Source organism: Dendrobates tinctorius, unplaced genomic scaffold (genome assembly GCF_039654945.1).
Source record: "Dendrobates tinctorius isolate UK_male_01 unplaced genomic scaffold, ASM3965494v1 ptg000079l, whole genome shotgun sequence".
Classification (NCBI taxonomy): Eukaryota; Metazoa; Chordata; class Amphibia; order Anura; family Dendrobatidae; genus Dendrobates; species Dendrobates tinctorius.
This window is the reverse complement of record NW_027361747.1, coordinates 17,255,736-17,272,814: the sequence shown is the minus strand read 5'-3', so window position 1 is coordinate 17,272,814 and position 17,079 is coordinate 17,255,736. Positions and strand designations below refer to the sequence as shown.

General features: G+C 41.6%; 1 protein-coding gene across 5 annotated transcripts in view; it reads left to right on the top strand.

Annotated features, from left to right (window-relative positions):
* Positions 1-17,079, top strand: part of NMU (neuromedin U) — a 131,118-nt gene that overhangs the window by 101,734 nt on the left and 12,305 nt on the right. For 3 of the 5 annotated variants that reach the window (XM_073583563.1, XM_073583561.1, XM_073583562.1), the window contains 2 exons: positions 4,902-4,976; positions 13,738-13,791. In XM_073583563.1, the coding sequence (XP_073439664.1) occupies positions 4,902-4,976; positions 13,738-13,791 (129 nt within the window). The remainder of the gene's footprint in view (positions 1-4,901; positions 4,977-13,737; positions 13,792-17,079) is intronic. The other 2 variants (XM_073583564.1, XM_073583565.1) reach the window with 1 other exon arrangement.

Genomic DNA, 17,079 nt, shown 5'->3' with positions numbered 1-17,079 from the left:
AAAAAAGTGTCCTAAAATACCTAATATAGGTGGCGCAGAATGAGTTCCTAGGGCCTGATTGACATTTATGACATTTGGATATGAACTATCACTGTTTTTTTTGCATTTTTTTGTTTTATACCTCATCACATGTTTTTGCTTCCAATATCTTATCATTAGGTCCATTGAAGTTGTAGTTAAATAAAATTAACCCAGTTTCTTCTTTTAGCTATTGGAATCATATAAGCAGAAGTATTATGTAAAGAGGACCTATCGCTTAGGAGATTAAAAAAAACAATTACAGAGATGCCAGGTTTTACTGCATAGTCAATATATTCAGGGTTAATATACTGGACGAGGAAATAACTGCATGTAAAGGGTTAAACAACTAGAGGAGGACATAACTGTCTCTAAAAGGTTTAGCAGTGTATCTCACTAAATACACACTGATGAGAAGCTGTGACAGGTTTTACCTCTGTAGCTGTTTTATCAAGCATCTTTCTCCCCTGACGATCCTTAATATACAATAATCAACCTTACATTGCAACAAAAACCATTACACTCAGCATGAAGACAGTGTGCACACAGTCTCCTCCTTCAAAGTGGGGTCTACCAGCTCAGAGCCACACAGTTGTCAAAATGGTGAGACGATTTTGATCCTAACTTTGGATGACTTCAGCGTCCGTCTCTCAAGCGGCTAAAGCTTTTATTACTATATTAGGGAAGTTTTTTGTATACTTTTCCTAAATATATACTCTATTGTCCCAACTCTTTAGTTGGGTGTGGAAAACATGCTGCAAGCTTCATAAACAGAAATGTTATAATTTTTTTATAAATTAACAAAATGGAAAGAAGATGAACAAGAGAGAAAACTAAAACTCATCTATATTTTGTGTGACCACCCTTTGGCATCAAAACTGCATCAATCGTTCTTGATAGACTTGCACAAGGTTTTTGAATGAGTTTGGCAAGGAGGTTGTTCCAACCATCTTGGACAGCTAGACCAAATCTTCTATGGATGTAGGCTTATGCAAATCCTGTACACTGAATGCCCATTGATAGGAAAGTTAGGAATTTGCAAACTCAAACTCATATATTGGACCAAAAAAGGAGGTGATAAACCCAACGAGTATATGAGCCATAAATAACACTTTTATTACATGTCATTAATTAAACAAACGTAATGTAAAAAATGCATGCAGGAACAGAGGCTGTCAAGCAATACTGCAGGGATCAGAGCAAAATATAACATGACACAATATTGGATTGCTGTAGGGAGATGTGTCTCTTTAGTAATGACCAAGTACTATAGGTAAGCTACTCCTAGAGTGAGTTGGGTTTATTACCCCTTTTTATGCAAAGTCTTTTCATATAAATCCAAAGAGACTTGATGATTTTGATATAAGGGCTCTGTGGAGGCCTTATCATCATTTCCAGGAATCCTTGTTCTCCTTTATATTGAAAATAGTTCTTCATAACATTGGCTATAGGTTTGGGGTTATTGTCCTGCTGTAGAATAAATTTGGAGCCAATCAGATGCCTCCCTGATGGTATTGCACAATGAATAAGTATCTGCCTGTATTTCTCAGTACTGAGGACACCAATAATCCTGACCAAATTCCCAACTCCATTTGCTGAAATGTAGCCAAAAAATTGCAAGGACCCTCCACCATGCTTCCCTGTTGCCTGCAGATGCTCATTATTGTTACTCTCTGGCAATTCAGTGATTAAACTACCTTCTATTACAACCAAATATTTCACATTTTTGCACATCATTTCAAAGTACCTGCTGCCATATTTCTGCATACCAGTTTCTATGTTTTTGTACATAGCTGAGTCACTTAGCCTTTCTTCCATGTTAAAGGTATGGCTCTTTGGCCACAACTCTTCCATGAAGAGCACTTGTAGCCAGACTTCTTTGAACAGTAGCTGGGTCCCAGTAGCTGCTGCCAGTTCTGAGCTGATGGCACTGCTAGACATCATCAGGTCACAAAGTTTCCTTGGCTGACCACTGCATCTATGATCCTCAACATTGCCCATTTCTTGGTGCTTCTTTAAAAGAGTTTGATCCACACATCTTGAAATCAGTCTTCTTTGAAACCTTCACATGTAAGAGACCTTGCTGGTGCAGTATAACTACCTTGTGTCTTGTTGCTAATCTCAGTCTGGCCATGGTGCATGGCCTTTGAGATGAAACTGTCTTCCACTACCTCAACTATGTAGCAGAGTTTGGCTGTTCCTTAGCTGGATTTACGCTTTCTACACAGCTATTTTATTTTTCCGTTAATAACTAAGTTTTAACTCATATTTGAAAATGATGATACTTATCATCTGTTTGTTATTTTTAATTAGAATATCCATATAACTTACCGGAATATTGCAGATCTCACAAGATCCCTGAACTTGGATAAATTTGCTTAGAAGAACTGATGCTGTTTTAAAGACAGAGAGTGGTCACACCAGGGGCGTAACTACCACAATCACAGCGGTCGCCACTGCGAATGGGCCCGGGGGGAGTGAGGGACCCGGTAGGTCAGGCCGTGATATCTCCCAACCCTGCCGATTCTCACGGGATTGTCCCATTTTTGACTCCCCCCACCTCCCGCACTGAGCCGCCACCTGCCATGCACCCCATCCTCACCCTCCTGCCTGCAATGAAGTCCTTTTCTGTGTGCACAGGACCTGTGATGAGGTCACAGGAGGGGAGGAGTCACGAGTCACATGATCAGGAGCCTCTGTGTATGCAGGACTCTGCTGGTTCTCATGATGCTGGATGAGGTAAAGTTTCTTTGTGGGGTCAGGGGGGGTTTACAGGGTAGCTGTAGCAGAGCTGTGTGTATACGAGGTGTACGGAGCGAAGATGTGTGTGTATGGGGTGTGCAGAGCTTAGCTGTGTGTGTGTACGGAGCGGAGCTGTGTGTGTGTACGGAGCGGAGCCGTGTGTGTATGGGGTGTGCAGAGCGGAGCTGTGTGTGTACAAGGTGTGTGGAACCGTGTGAGTACGAGGTGTAGGGAGCAGAGCCGTGTGTGTATGGGGTCTGCAGAGCGCAGCCGCATTTGTATGGGGTGTGCAGAGCGGAGCTGTGTGTGTACAGGGTGTGCAGAGCGGAACTGTGTGTGTATGAGGTGTACTGAGGGGAGCCGCGTGTGTACGAGGTGTGTGGCGCCGTGTGGGTACGAGGTGTACGGAACGGAGTCGCGTGTGTACGAGGTGTACGGAGCAGAGCCGCGTGTGTACCAGGTGTACGGAGTGGAGCCGTGTGTGTACGAGGTGTACAGAGCGGAGCCGTGTGTGTACGAGGTGTACGGAGCAGAGCCGTGTGTGTACGAGGTGTACAGAGCGGAGCCGTGTGTGTACGAGGTGTACGGAGCGGAGCCGTGTGTGTACGAGGTGTACGGAGCGGAGCCGTGTGTGTACGAGGTGTACGGAACGAAGATGTGTGAATATGGGGTGTGCATAGTAGAGCTGTGTGTGTATGGAGCGGAGCCGTGTGTGTATGGGGTGTGCGGAGCGGAGCCATGTGTGTACGAGGTGTACGGAGCGGAGCCGCGTGGGTATGAGGTGTACGGAGCGGAGCCGCGTGGGTACGAGGTGTACGGAGCAGAGCCGCGTGGGTACGAGGTGTACGGAGCGGAGACGCGTGGGTACGAGGTGTACGGAGCGGAGCCACGTGGGTTCGATGTGTACGGAGTGGAGCCACATGTGTACGAGGTGGATAGAGAGGAGCCGCGTGTGTACGAGGTGTACGGAGCGGAGATGTGCGTGTATTTTGGCATGGGGGGCCCCATTTGAAAGTTCGTACCGGGGCCCATAACTTTGTAGTTACGCCACTGAGTCACACCAAGTATTATTTTGATTCAAATCAATTTTTAAATAAATCAATTTTATTCTCGTTTATTGACTACGTTAATTGATAAAAATAAACCATTAAAACTTCTATTACTGAAAGCTTTCTTACTTTGCAGCATTTTTTCCACACCTGCCTAAAACTTTTGAACAGTACTGTACATTTGAGAAAGGTTTTATAATTTGACCTCATATAATTCACCTCATAAGTCTTCTTTTAATCTTAGGATCATCAATGCAAAATCTGCACCATATTGTTCATCTATTACAACTAAGCATAGATGTAAATACTTATGTCCCCCCCAAAAAATTGAGAAAAGTATTCAAGGTGTGATACCTTTATTGGCTAACCAGAGAAATTATATTTGCAAGCAAGGTTTCAGGGTTCAAAAGGCCCCTTCATCAGGCTGGATTACAAGTGAGTCACTTGTAATCCAGCCTGATGAAGGGGCCTTTTGAGCCCTGAAAGCTTGCTTGCAAATATAATTTCTCTGGTTAGCCAATAAAGGTATCACACCTTGAATATTTTTCTCAATTTTTTTGGGGGGACATAAGTATTTACATCTATTTTTCTGGCTAACACAGTACCACAATTTTATTTTGTATTGTACAACTAAGCATAGAAATGCATAATATACTCCTGTAGGTTCACCATAATTGAAGCTTCTATGTAATCATGGGCACAGCTTTTAGGGGTTCCAAAGTATCTTCTGCCCCCAGACCGTGCTGCTTGAGGAGGCCCAAAGGTGCATCTACTGGATAAAAAGTCACAAGTATTATATTGGGAGAGTTTTACCAGCTTTAGCATTGGAGACTAGAAGTTATACCTCTGCATGGAGATTATCAAGATAGCAGCAACATGACTGGTTATTGACTTTCTTTATCAGATGATTATTTTTTCTAGGAATGCCAGAAAAGTAGATAACACAAGCTCTCATCTTTTTTTTGAGTTTTGTGGTATAAAGGGACATGTTGAGTGTTTTTGTTTAGCGTCTGTCCATGTAATGGCGATGAAGACATCCTGTGCATCCAGGTGTCCATTGTTGCTCATTTGTCTGTCTTCATGTCCTCTCAGTCGTCTGTCCTGCATCCTTTGCTGCAACTCGTTCCTCAGCTTCATGACAGGAGGATGAAGAGATTCAAATCTGAAGTATGTAACATGATTTTTTTTTTTTGCTTTTTACATTGTTTGCCATTAATTATTGTCTTGCGTCACGGTGACGACTTGAACATATTGTATTTTAAGTGTCTAGTATTCTCATCGGACCGATAAGGAAGTCATACATTTTTTTTACTTTAGATTGGCTGAGAATGCTCATCTGCAGCTTATATTGTAAATCTGATATATGAAAGTGCAAATGGAAGTCATTTCTGATGAGACAACCATTATTATGATCTAGCATGTATGGTATAAACTGGGCTTTATTCTACTAAGATGCCCATCTAAATAAATTTGATAGACCTTACTCCACTAGGCTTTGGATTCAAAAGTGAAGAAAGCGTTAACAGCATCCACGATAGCAAAAAAAAAAATCATCTTTATTACTACATCTCATACAGTAGTACAGGGAAAGCGCAATGTTTTGACCCTACAAGAAAGATAAGTCTATCTTATGAGGTCGAAACGTTGCTGTCTCCCCTAAGTATTAATAAAGAAGATACTACCGAGGATGCTGTTATCGCTTTCTTCACTTTTGGATCTTATGGAGGACTGGGATCATCCCAGTTTTGGCATACTTGCAACCCTACATACATATTAATTAGTTTGTGTTGAGGTGCTGCCCTACAATTGCTATTTTGTGGCTCTAGGTGCAAAATGCTTGTAGGAAGCACTAATCTTGATAAATTCCTCTCTCCCATATAGTCCAAGGTGTTAAACGTTAGATTGGTGGGACTGTTGAAATTCCTGGTAATCACAAGAACATGGCCGCCCATTCCCGAACCCACCTCACATGCATGACCACAATAGGGCTATGTTCACATGTTTGTTTATAACAATGTTACAGATCAATGGAATTAGCATTCTGGGCATTTGTACTTCAAACAGGAGCAGAGGGGCTCCATTGATTAACATGGGGTCCATCAGGTTTTCATTTGTTGATTATTATCTTTAGAATGGAAGAAAAAGTTATGTATGCAGGAATTATTAAAAACTGACACCAAATGGAAACTAGATGGAGCGGACTCTGTATAAATTAAAAGGAGCACAGGGCACTAAGGCCGGGGTCACACTGGCGAGGAATATGGACGAGTGAGAGGCGTTAAAAGCACGCATTACACACAGACAAATTATTCTCTATGGGTTTGCTCCCAACAGCCGTATATTTCTCGGGCGTATTCTACGGTCCATGCCAATCGCAGCATGCTGCGATTGTCAGCTTACTACGCCCGTAATACGCCAATGAAAGTCTATGGGTGCCCTAAAAATACGCATTACACACGGACCACACATGTGACTTGCGAGAAATACGCACCCGGTGTCTTTTAGAAAAGCCGGCAATTCAGTGCGCTATACAGTAAACTCACACTGACAGGTTTAATAAAGAAACAAAAGAATAGATATCTACACATAGAATACATATATATATACATACATGTCATTGTGACAAATATATATATATATATATATGTATATATATTTATATTTCACAGAGTTCTTCATAGCAGAATAGCCGCTAATTAAATTGCCGGCTTCTATCAAATCATTCCCCAACCCGACATGAAATGTCACATGGTTTACATTCAGTAAAGCATTTCATTTCATGTTTTTTTATATGTCCCTGACTAATAATTAGATGAGGGTTTGTGTGCAAAATTTGGGAGTTGTAGTTGTTATTTTAAGGGGTTAATTCATTGTTAAAAAATGCGTGGGCTTCCCATTGCCCTACAGTGGTGGCGAGTGGGTTAATCTAACAAAGGGTTAATGCCACCATTCGATTGTAAGGTGATATTAACCCTTTGTTAGATTAACCCATTCGCCACCACTATAGGGCAATGGGAAGCCAATGCATTTTTTACCAACGAATTAACCCCTTAAAATAACAACTACAACTCCCAAATTTTGCACACAAACCCTCATCTAATTATTAGTCAGGGACATATTAAAAAACATGAAATGAAATGCTTTACTGAATGTAAATCATGTGTCATTTCATGTCGGGTTGGGGAATGATTTGATAGAAGCCGACAATTTAATTAGTGGCTATTCTGCTATGAAGAACTCTGTGAAATATAAATATATATATATATATATATGTTTGTCTCAATGACTTGTGTGTATATATATATATATATATATATATATATTATATGTCCATTTTGCAAGGCGACGAGAAAATCTCGCCATACGGATTGCATACGGATGCCATACGGATTACATACGGATGCGCACATGCGCAAAATACGCGACCACACCTTGCTTACGGATGACATACGGAGCACTATTTAGGGGTCATTCATCCGTATTACGCCTGTAAACTACGGACCGTATTTTGCGTCGGTTAGTGTGACCCCGGCCTAATTCTGATATCTGTTCTGTTTGTCTGTTGTAAATGGAACAGATAGTTGGAAAGGATGAACGAACATGTGAACAGATCCTAAAGGAAAATTTGTATGTGAGCTGTGTAAACTGTTGAGTGCACTTAAATCAGCAAAGAAAACCCTTAATAACTTTCTTATATGATATATATAATAATTCCCATTCACTTCTAATTAACACCTGGACAATATATTTTCCACAACACAAACAAGCTGTAAAAAATAATATAAGTGTAAACAAGGTCATTAGCCAATTTCAACAGCATAATGAAAACATTTCTCTAATTTGCATGAGTTTTCAGACTAGGCTCACACATCACATTGCAGCATGCCAAGGCCATGTTCACACATAGTGTTAATGCGGTTTTATTCTGCTGCACTTTAGCCACATTTTATGTAACAACATACTCAATAACAATCTTCATCTTCAGTGCAAATTTGAAGCAGCATTTTTACAAATGTGTGGTGGGGGGGGTATACAGAAAAGCTTTAATTCTCCACTTAAAGAAGCACTCCTCCTCCCACCAAAGTTTTTATCCTGTACATCGCAATTATCATATTACATAGCATTGTGTACTTACAATTGCTCATTTTACCTTCCTACCCAGTAAATTCTTCTTTTCTGGGCTTTATGTATAAACATGAAGTCTCTTTTCCCTGCAAAAATCAATCCCCTCATCAACTCCATACCCAGCTGTTCTCTCCTCCCTGCATGACTCATGAGTCACTGCAAAAGTCCCTGTCAGGAGGAAGAGACTTCCGATTTCCATATAGAGCTTAGGCTACTTTCACACATCAGTTTTTTCCGACAGGCAGGAACTGGCTATTTTTAGAAAAAACGGATCCTGCGTAAATGTTGGAGAACTGAAGAAACATCCGTTTTTCCACCGGATCCGTCTAGCAGGTTTATATGGCTGATCCAAACAATCAGGGCAATTGTTACCACCCACCTTTCGTGTCTCTCCTCATAGATTGTAAGCTTGCAAGCAGGGCCCACATTCCTCTTGGTATCTGTTATGATCTATGTGATTATTGTTATGCTGTAATGTCTATCATCTGTACAAGTCCCCTCTGAAATGTAAAGTGCTGCGGAATATGTCGGCGCTATAAAAATAAAATTTATTATTATTATTATTATTTATATCTGTTTCTTGGGGGCTGGCCAAGTGGATCTGAGCATGCGCAGACTTAAAAAAACAGATCCGGTGGCCGGATCCATCTTTTTCCAGATCCGGCGCATTCCGGCGCCCATAGACTTCCATTGTGGCAAAAAGCCGGAAGCGCCGGTTTTTCGCCGCAGACAAAAAACGTTAGTAGAGACGTTTTTTTCCAGACGCCGGAATCAAAATTTTTGCCGGATCCGGCAAAAAACGGAAGAAACGGAAGGCCATGCGGCGCGATCTGGCGCTAATACAATTCAATGAGAGAAAAACGGTTCCGGCGCCTGATTTTGCTGGATCCGTTTTTTCTAAAAATAGCCGGATCCTGCCTGTCAGAAAAAACCTGATGTGTGAAAGTAGCCTTAGAAGGATTATGCTTGTCAGCTTTTAATCACATGATGTCATAGACCTAATGGTAAAGAGAAGAATTAACTGGGTAGAAAGGCAAAATGAGCAATTGTAAGTACACAATGCTGTATAATATGATGATTGTAATATGTTAAGAGGGGTAAAAACTTTTTTTACCTTCATTTTCTCAGGCTCCCCATGTAAGCGTACAGATAAAGAAATGCACAGTTCAGTGCGTTCGGTAGGTGTGGTGACAGTTTTCACACATGCCAAAGACACCTACAGACTTAGACACATTGAAATCTATGTTGCTGTGCACATGTCAGTGTGTTTCCATGTGACCCACACATAGACATGTCTGTTTTATACCAGCAGCACGGGCCGCAAAACATCCCACACACGTACACACGGATGACACACTACGATATCAACCATGTGACACATCCCGGCACCCGAGAAGCAGCGGTACAGTTAGCGCTGTTCCCCGCTGGGTGCTGAAGACAGCTCTCATTCCCCCCCACTCTGCTGGCGATCAGCACAGGCAGGGGAGAATGATGAAGGTTATATTAAAGTGATAACAATGATGACAACAGGCGGCAGCTGATGGGACTACTACGCCCGTCAGCCTACACCTGCTGCTGCTACTAACTGTGAGAGCAGAAGCGACTGATGGGAGTATTCATCAGTCGGCCCCCATCTTATAAATAAATAAATTCAGCATGGGTTCCCCTGTGTTTTCTATAACCAGCCAGGCAAAACTCACAGCTGTGGGGCTGCAACCCTCAGCTGTCAGCTTCAGCAAGGCTGGTTATGTTATCAAGAATAGAGGGGTCTTCATGCTCTTTTTTTTTTCATTATTTAAATAATTTAAAAGAAATGGCATGGGGTCCCCCATTTTTCATAACTAGCCTTGGTAAAGCAGACAGCTGGGAGCTGATATTCTCAGACTGGTAAGGGACCATTGATGTAGTTTCCCCCAGCCTAAAAGTAGAAGCCTGCAGCTGCACAGAAAAGGCACATCTTTTAGATGCGCCAGTTCTCGTGCTTTGCCTAGCTCTTCCCACTTGTCCTATCGCGATGGCATGTGGGGTTCATATTTATGGGGTTGATATCACCTATATTATTGTTTAGTGACATCAAGCCCATGGCTTAATAATGGAAAGGTGTCTATAAGACACCTATCCATTGCTAATCCTATAGTTATATAGTAAATAAAAACACAGCAAGTATAAAGTTCTTTATACCTCAGTTCAGCTCAGTGAGTTCACAGCAGATCATGGTGAGAATGTCTCTCCGTATTCTGCTGTAAACTCATTGAGCTGAACTGCGGTGACCTCATCATTGACTTTTTCCCACGGTGCTGAGGTCACCGCAGTTCAGTCCAGCTGGGAATGCAGCCTCACTGGCGGTAACTTCAATGATGTCACCGCTGATCAATGATGCTGTGCTTGCAGCAGGTCATTCATCAGTGGTTCTCAGCCTGGACAGTAGTACTTGGCACCATTCAGGATGAAAACTATTTATCCCCCAGACATAGATTATGGTGTGGGACAGCATGACGGACAGGTGAGGGATATTGTTATTTTTTTATTTTTTTATTACAGGAGTCTATGGATTCAGTGGAATTAGATGTTAGATGAATCTATTTTTAAATAAAAATGTAAAAAGTCCGTGTTTGTTTTATTTTAAATAAAGGACTTCATACTTGCTGTGTCTTTATTTACCGTATAACTATAGGATTAGTAATGGACAGGTGTCACCTCTCCATTACTTAGCTTTGGGCTTGATGTCACCAGACAATACAAAGGAGACATCAACCCCACAAATATGAACCCCTTTTGCCACCGCTAACAGATGTGCTTTGTCTGGGTGGCTGCTGGCTGCTATTTTTAGGCTGGGGGCCTATATCCATGGTCCATTACCAGCCTGAGAATTCCAGCCCCCAGCTGTCTGCTTTAGCAAGGCTGGTTGTCAAAATTGGGGGCAACCCCCACACCGTTTTTTAAAATAATTTATAAAAATAACTTTAAAACACCAGCGTGGGGACCCCTCTATTCTAGATAACCAGCCTTGCTAACACTGACAGCTGAGGGTTGTAGCCCTCAGCTGTGATTTTTGCCTGGATGTTTATCAAAAATACAGGGGAACACACACCTGATTTTTTATGTGTTTCTTTATATATAGAACGTGCGCCAGCTGATGAATACTCCCATCAGCCGCTCCTGCTCTCACTCTTATTAGTGGCAGCAGGTGTAGGCTAATGGGAGAAATAGTCACTTCAGCTGCAGCCTGCTGACTCTCCTATCACTTGAATATAACTCTCATCATTCTCCCCTGCTCGCTCTGATCATCGGCAGAGCAGAGGAGAATGATGAGAGTAGTCTTTAGCATGAACAGCACTTAGTGTACCCCTGATACCCTGGCGTCCATGCGTGTAGTACTGATGCGGCACACAGACAGCACATGGTAGCCACACGTAGGCCGTAAGTATAACATACAAAGATACACGGACACTGACATCTCCGGTACCGGAAATATCAGGAGTCAGGACATGTGAAACCAGTCTTCAACAGACCTTAGATGTACAGTGAGCAGGAGTTTTCATGAAATCACATCCACTTTGCTTGTCTAGTTCAATGCAGCAAATTTTCTGCACACAAAAAACAGTATCTGCATTACATGGGAACATTGTTATTTTGTTGCCTTGTTTTCCTATATTTATTACTTTCTTTCCTATCAAAAAATTGAATGACAATAGGTTGTACTGCAATGTAGCCATGGCGTATAAACCTGAATATCTTATCTTCAATACTAATGACTGTGATGTGTATAAGCAGAACTAAAAGTCATTTTACTTCACAAAAAGTTCTTTGCGCATTGTATACTATGTACGCTAACATTGAACATTTATATCTGTTTAATGTCTGCCAAAAAACAATCTTTTTGAGATGGTTTAGTGAATCCTGCATTGAGCAGGGAGTTGGATACAATGTCCTTGGAGATCCCTTCCAACTCTAACATTCTATGATTCTATGATCTGGCGCAATTGATTCCCCCCATTTCTTTTGCCTGAAGTGACATGGATTGTGACTGAGCCAGGATTGTGATTGTTAAAAGGGTTATCGTGGATGCTAACAATAATGGCCTATCCTTAGGATAGGTCTGCAATGTTTGATCGGTGATGGTGCGGTGTTGGCGGGGCCAGAACTGCTCAATTATGGAGCTGCACAGCACAGCTTTGTTAACTGTATAGTGGCTGCACATCTGCCCCTATTCAAATCAATAGGGGGTGGATGTCCAGTGCCCAGCCGCGACCACTGTTCCATCAATGGAGCTGTGTTGTGCAGCTCCATAACTGAGCGATTCCTGCCGCCGTCAACACCGAGAACGGTTGATTGACAAGGATGTTGGGCATGACACCCCCACCGATCAGACACTGATGACCTATCCTGAGGATGTTAAAATCACAGACAACCCCTTTAAACTGACAGACATCATGCATCCATGGCGACTTCACATATTCAGTTAAATTGGTATTCTCAAGTTGTCTTCTGAGCAGTTCAGAGCTTTGATACTCATAACAGTTTCTTTACATCCTGGTTTCTGGCATGGTGGGCTTTCCATCTTGAGTGACAGGAATAAGAATGTAGTATTAGTAGAACTATTACCAGAACTATAAAACAAAGTGCAAGTTCTGCTATAACACATTTTCTTATCCGTGATTTTACAAAGTTATCACTAAATTTACATATACAGATAATAAGATATTTGAACAAGCGCACTGTTCAGCGCAGTATCAGCTGTATCTCTTCAAAAGATGAGAGGGCGAGGAGGGAGGTGAGCAGCTAGCTGCTGTATATCAATGGAAAGGAGAGAGATGACTGGTATGTTAAGAGTTAACCCATCTTCTGGATTGTAACTCCTGCTCACGCCTGCAGGACTCCATGGATACTTTATAAGCCTATTTTCACATGTACAGTAATGATCCTTTAGAATGGATCCAGCTGCAATCCATTGGCAAAAAAGTTGTGCTGACACAACTTTTTTAGTCTGTTTTTAAACAACTGATCTCTGTTGGATCTTTCTTTTAACATTGAAGTCTATTGAAAATGGATCTGTTAATTAGCAATCAGTTTTTCTTTCATTTGTAAAGGATTTGTTTTTTGCTTACTGGATCTGATACAAATTGAAGAAAACAAATAGCTAATTAACGGATCAGTTTTCCTTAGACTTCAATGGCAAACGGATCCAGTAGAGATGAGTTTTTTAAAAAGGGACTAAAAAGCGGTTTCTTTTTTAACAACTGATTGTTGCTCGATCCATTCTAATGGATCATTACTGGACTTATGAACATAGCCACAAAGATCAAATCTACCATTGCAGGAGAATGACAGCAGAAAGAAAAAGCAAGTCAATTGCAAACTTGCTTATTGTCATGCTGCCTAATTAAAGCAATTTAAGAACATGAGAACACCCCATTTAAACCTGCATATGTGTCTGTATATTTAAAAAAACAGAAATAACACTGAATACAAATATTATCCATTAAACATTTGACATCATGTCTATTATACTTGATTTTATCTCATTGCCATATCATGTGTTTGTGTTGCACATGTGCATTGTGTTTCCATGCATACTAAATGATGCTATTGTATCTTCTCAGACTCTATAGAATTGGCAATATCAATAACACGACTGTTTTTCCTGCCCAATGAATTTGTGAATTGCACAGTAGCACAGTATACCAAGGGATCTGACAGCTCATATGCATGGAAAAAAATCACATACAACCTGATACCTCTAAAGTGTACAAAAATATGTGTATTTAATTTATTGTGTTTTTTTTTTTCATTTTAATTCCAGGAAGAGGTGCAGGGACCAGGAGGAGTTTTAAGCAGAGGGTACTTTTTGTTCCGGGTATGTTATTTATGTTATTTTTAAAATGCAAAAAAAATCTGACAAATATTTGTGGACTATGATATTACAAAAGGTTCAGTTAATATGAATCTGTCACTAAGTTCACCTGAGAGCAACATTATGTAGAGGCAGAGACACTGATTCACTTACATGGCCCCTTGATGCAGTTTTGATAACATCCCCATTTTCAATGCTGAAGATGTAGCTGTTCTCTGTGTATAACCCCACACTCACCACTGATTGACAGCTTTCTATGTACACTGTGCATAGGCAGAAAATTGCCAAACAGTGATGAAGGTGGGGTTTTACACAGCTCATGAAAATGGAAGACTACATGGTAGCAGGTTTCAAGTCCTTTAGTGATAATCTGCTGCTGATAAAACAATGATTTTATCAAAACTACAGCAATCAATTGACACATCGCTGATATCTGGGTCTCAGGCTCCACAATATGCTGCTTTCAGATTAGGTGGCAAAAACCTGGTGACAGATTCCCTTTAAGATCACACTATCAAATCTCAGAATAAATAAGAGGCTTTTCACAACTTTGTCCTACACGGGGGACCTCTTCCATTGACTGGAGCCGTATTGAAATTTCCTTCACAGGGGTGGATGGATGGCCTACAGTATATGGACAGGCTATTGCTCAGACGCACACTGATGTTAGTATTACATCTTATATTAGTGATATGCTGTAACATTTTATAGGGTGGGCAATTGAAGAGGTGTTCCCATCTCCAGGATACTATCCTTGTATGTGATAGGTGTAATAATAATAATATTAGCACTTACGTCAAATTAGAAATGTAGCATAGTTCTTCTGATAAACTATGTCGCTTACCCTATGTGCAGGGCATTGCAGTAGCTTAGGTATCCATGGTTACGACCACTCATATAGTGACAACTGTTAGTGGTCACAACCTTGGCACATAAGCTACTGCAATGCTCTGCGCATGGGATAAGCAACATAGCTTAGCAGAAGAACTGTACTACATTTCTAATTGGAGGTATTTGCTAATATGATTATTATAACACCTATTACATATTGGGCTAGAATATTGGAGATGAGAATACCCCTTTAATTACACAAAGAATAAAGCTTTATGGCCCAAATACTTCAAGGGGACTTGTATGAGCCACAAGCATCTGTGTCATGTAGGCCTGTTTCACACATCAGCTTTCTTCGTCAGTTAAAATCCGCTAAAATGGTGGACAACGGATCCGTTCCTGTACTGACCACAATGTTTGGCACCGGACCGTTGTTTTAACAGATCCGGCGAAGGAAGAGTGAGAGAGAGAGACAAAATCTTGGCGGATCCGTAAAAAAACGGATCGAACGGATGACCATCCGTCAAGATCCGCCATTAATACAAGTCAATGGGGAAAAAAATGGATCCGCCAAGAAAAATGGCGGATCTGTTTTTTTTGCAAAACGGCGGATTTTGACTGATGGGGAAAAACAGATGTGTGAAACAGGCCTTAGAGGTTCATGCCTCTTAATGAATCTGACACGTCTGAAAAATTACATGTGACTTGCCACAGATCTTACTCCGATCAAGGACTGGAGTAAGATTTCTGGCATAAGTTACACCGCAGCTCGTCATGAGCTGTGGCATCATACTGAGTGGCAGCTGTAATCACTCGCTGACACTGACTGTCGGTTCTGTACTGATGCACTGCTGAGTTGGATGTCAGTCAGTACTGGGGTGTGGTTACAGCCGTCGCTCACTATGTACTGAATGGTGACTGGAGCCTCGCCTTTGTGACTGAAAGCCTGAGGCTGTCAGGGATAAAGTTAATTTCCTTCCAGCAGCCGGGCTTTCAGTGTGGCGGCCACATGGCTTTAGAATGCAATTAACCCCTTATCTTCAGGTTTATTGTGGGTTTTTTTTTTTTTTTACATATCAGGTTCCCTTTAAAACTGGAAGTGACAATATGATTCCAAATATTACTAAAAAGATGTGAGACACCCTAGCTCCAGAATGTTATTGGGGTCCGAGTGTAGTAACTTACCACAGTGTATATAATGTATACCTACAGAGGGGAAACACATAAGGCAAACATAAGGATTAGGATGTAGGTATACAGTGGGGAAAAAAGTATTTAGTCAGCCACCAATTGTGCAAGTTCTCCCACTTAAAAAGATGAGAGAGGCCTGCAACTGACATCATTGGTAGACCACAACTATGAGAGTCAAAATGAGAAAACAAATCCAGAAAATCACCTTGTCTGACTTGGCAAGATTTAATTTTTCAAATTATGTTGAAAAATAAGTATTTGGACATTAAAGTGCACCTGTCAACTGTTTTGTCCGCTATAAGAGGCGGCCACCATCTTTCAGGGCTTTTCTACAGCATTCTATAATGCTGTAGATAAGCCCCCCATCCGACCAGCAAGATAACAAAAATAAGTTTTATTATACTCACCCGGGAGGGTGGTCCAATGGGTGTCGCAGGTCTGGGTCCGGTCTGACCTTTCCCAGCGCCTGCGCACTGCAGTACTTTGCTACTGCTACAGGGCAGAGAAGTACGCCTGCGAAGAAGTGCAATGCCGGGAGCGAGGAAGCAAGCAGGAAGGCGGTATCGCAAGAAGATGGGAGGTGTCGGACCTGCGACACCCATCAGACCGGACCGCATCGGACCGCCCCCCGGGTGAGTATAATAAAACTTATTTTTCTTATCTTTCAGGTTGGACCAAGGGCTTATCTACAGCATTATAGAATGCTGTAGATAAGCCCTGAAAGGCAGTGGCCGCATCTTATAGCAGCCAAAACAGGTGACAAGTTCCCTTTAACAAAGTTCATCTCAATATTTTGCTATATATCCTTTGTTGGCAATGACAGTGGTCAAGCGTTTTCTGTAAGTCTTCACAAGGTTGACACACACTGTTGGTGGTATGTTGGCCCATTCCTCCATGCAGATCTCCTCTAGAGCAGTGATGTTTTGGGCCTGTCGCTGGGCAACACAGACTTTCAAACCCTCCAAAGGTTTTCTATGGGGTTGAGATCTGGAGACTGGCTAGGCCACTCCTGGACCTTCATATACTTCATACGAAGCCACTCCTTCATTGCCCTGGAGGTGTGTTTGGAATCATTATCATGCTGAAAGACCCATCCATGTTTCATCTTCAATGCACTTGGTGATGGAAGGAGGTTTGCACTCAAAATGTTTTCATGTACTTGGATCAGTCATCCTGGTCCCTTTGCAGAGAAACAGCCCCACAGCATGATGTTGCCACCCTCGTGCTTTTCAGTAGGTATGGTGTTCTTTGGATGCAACTCGGCATTCT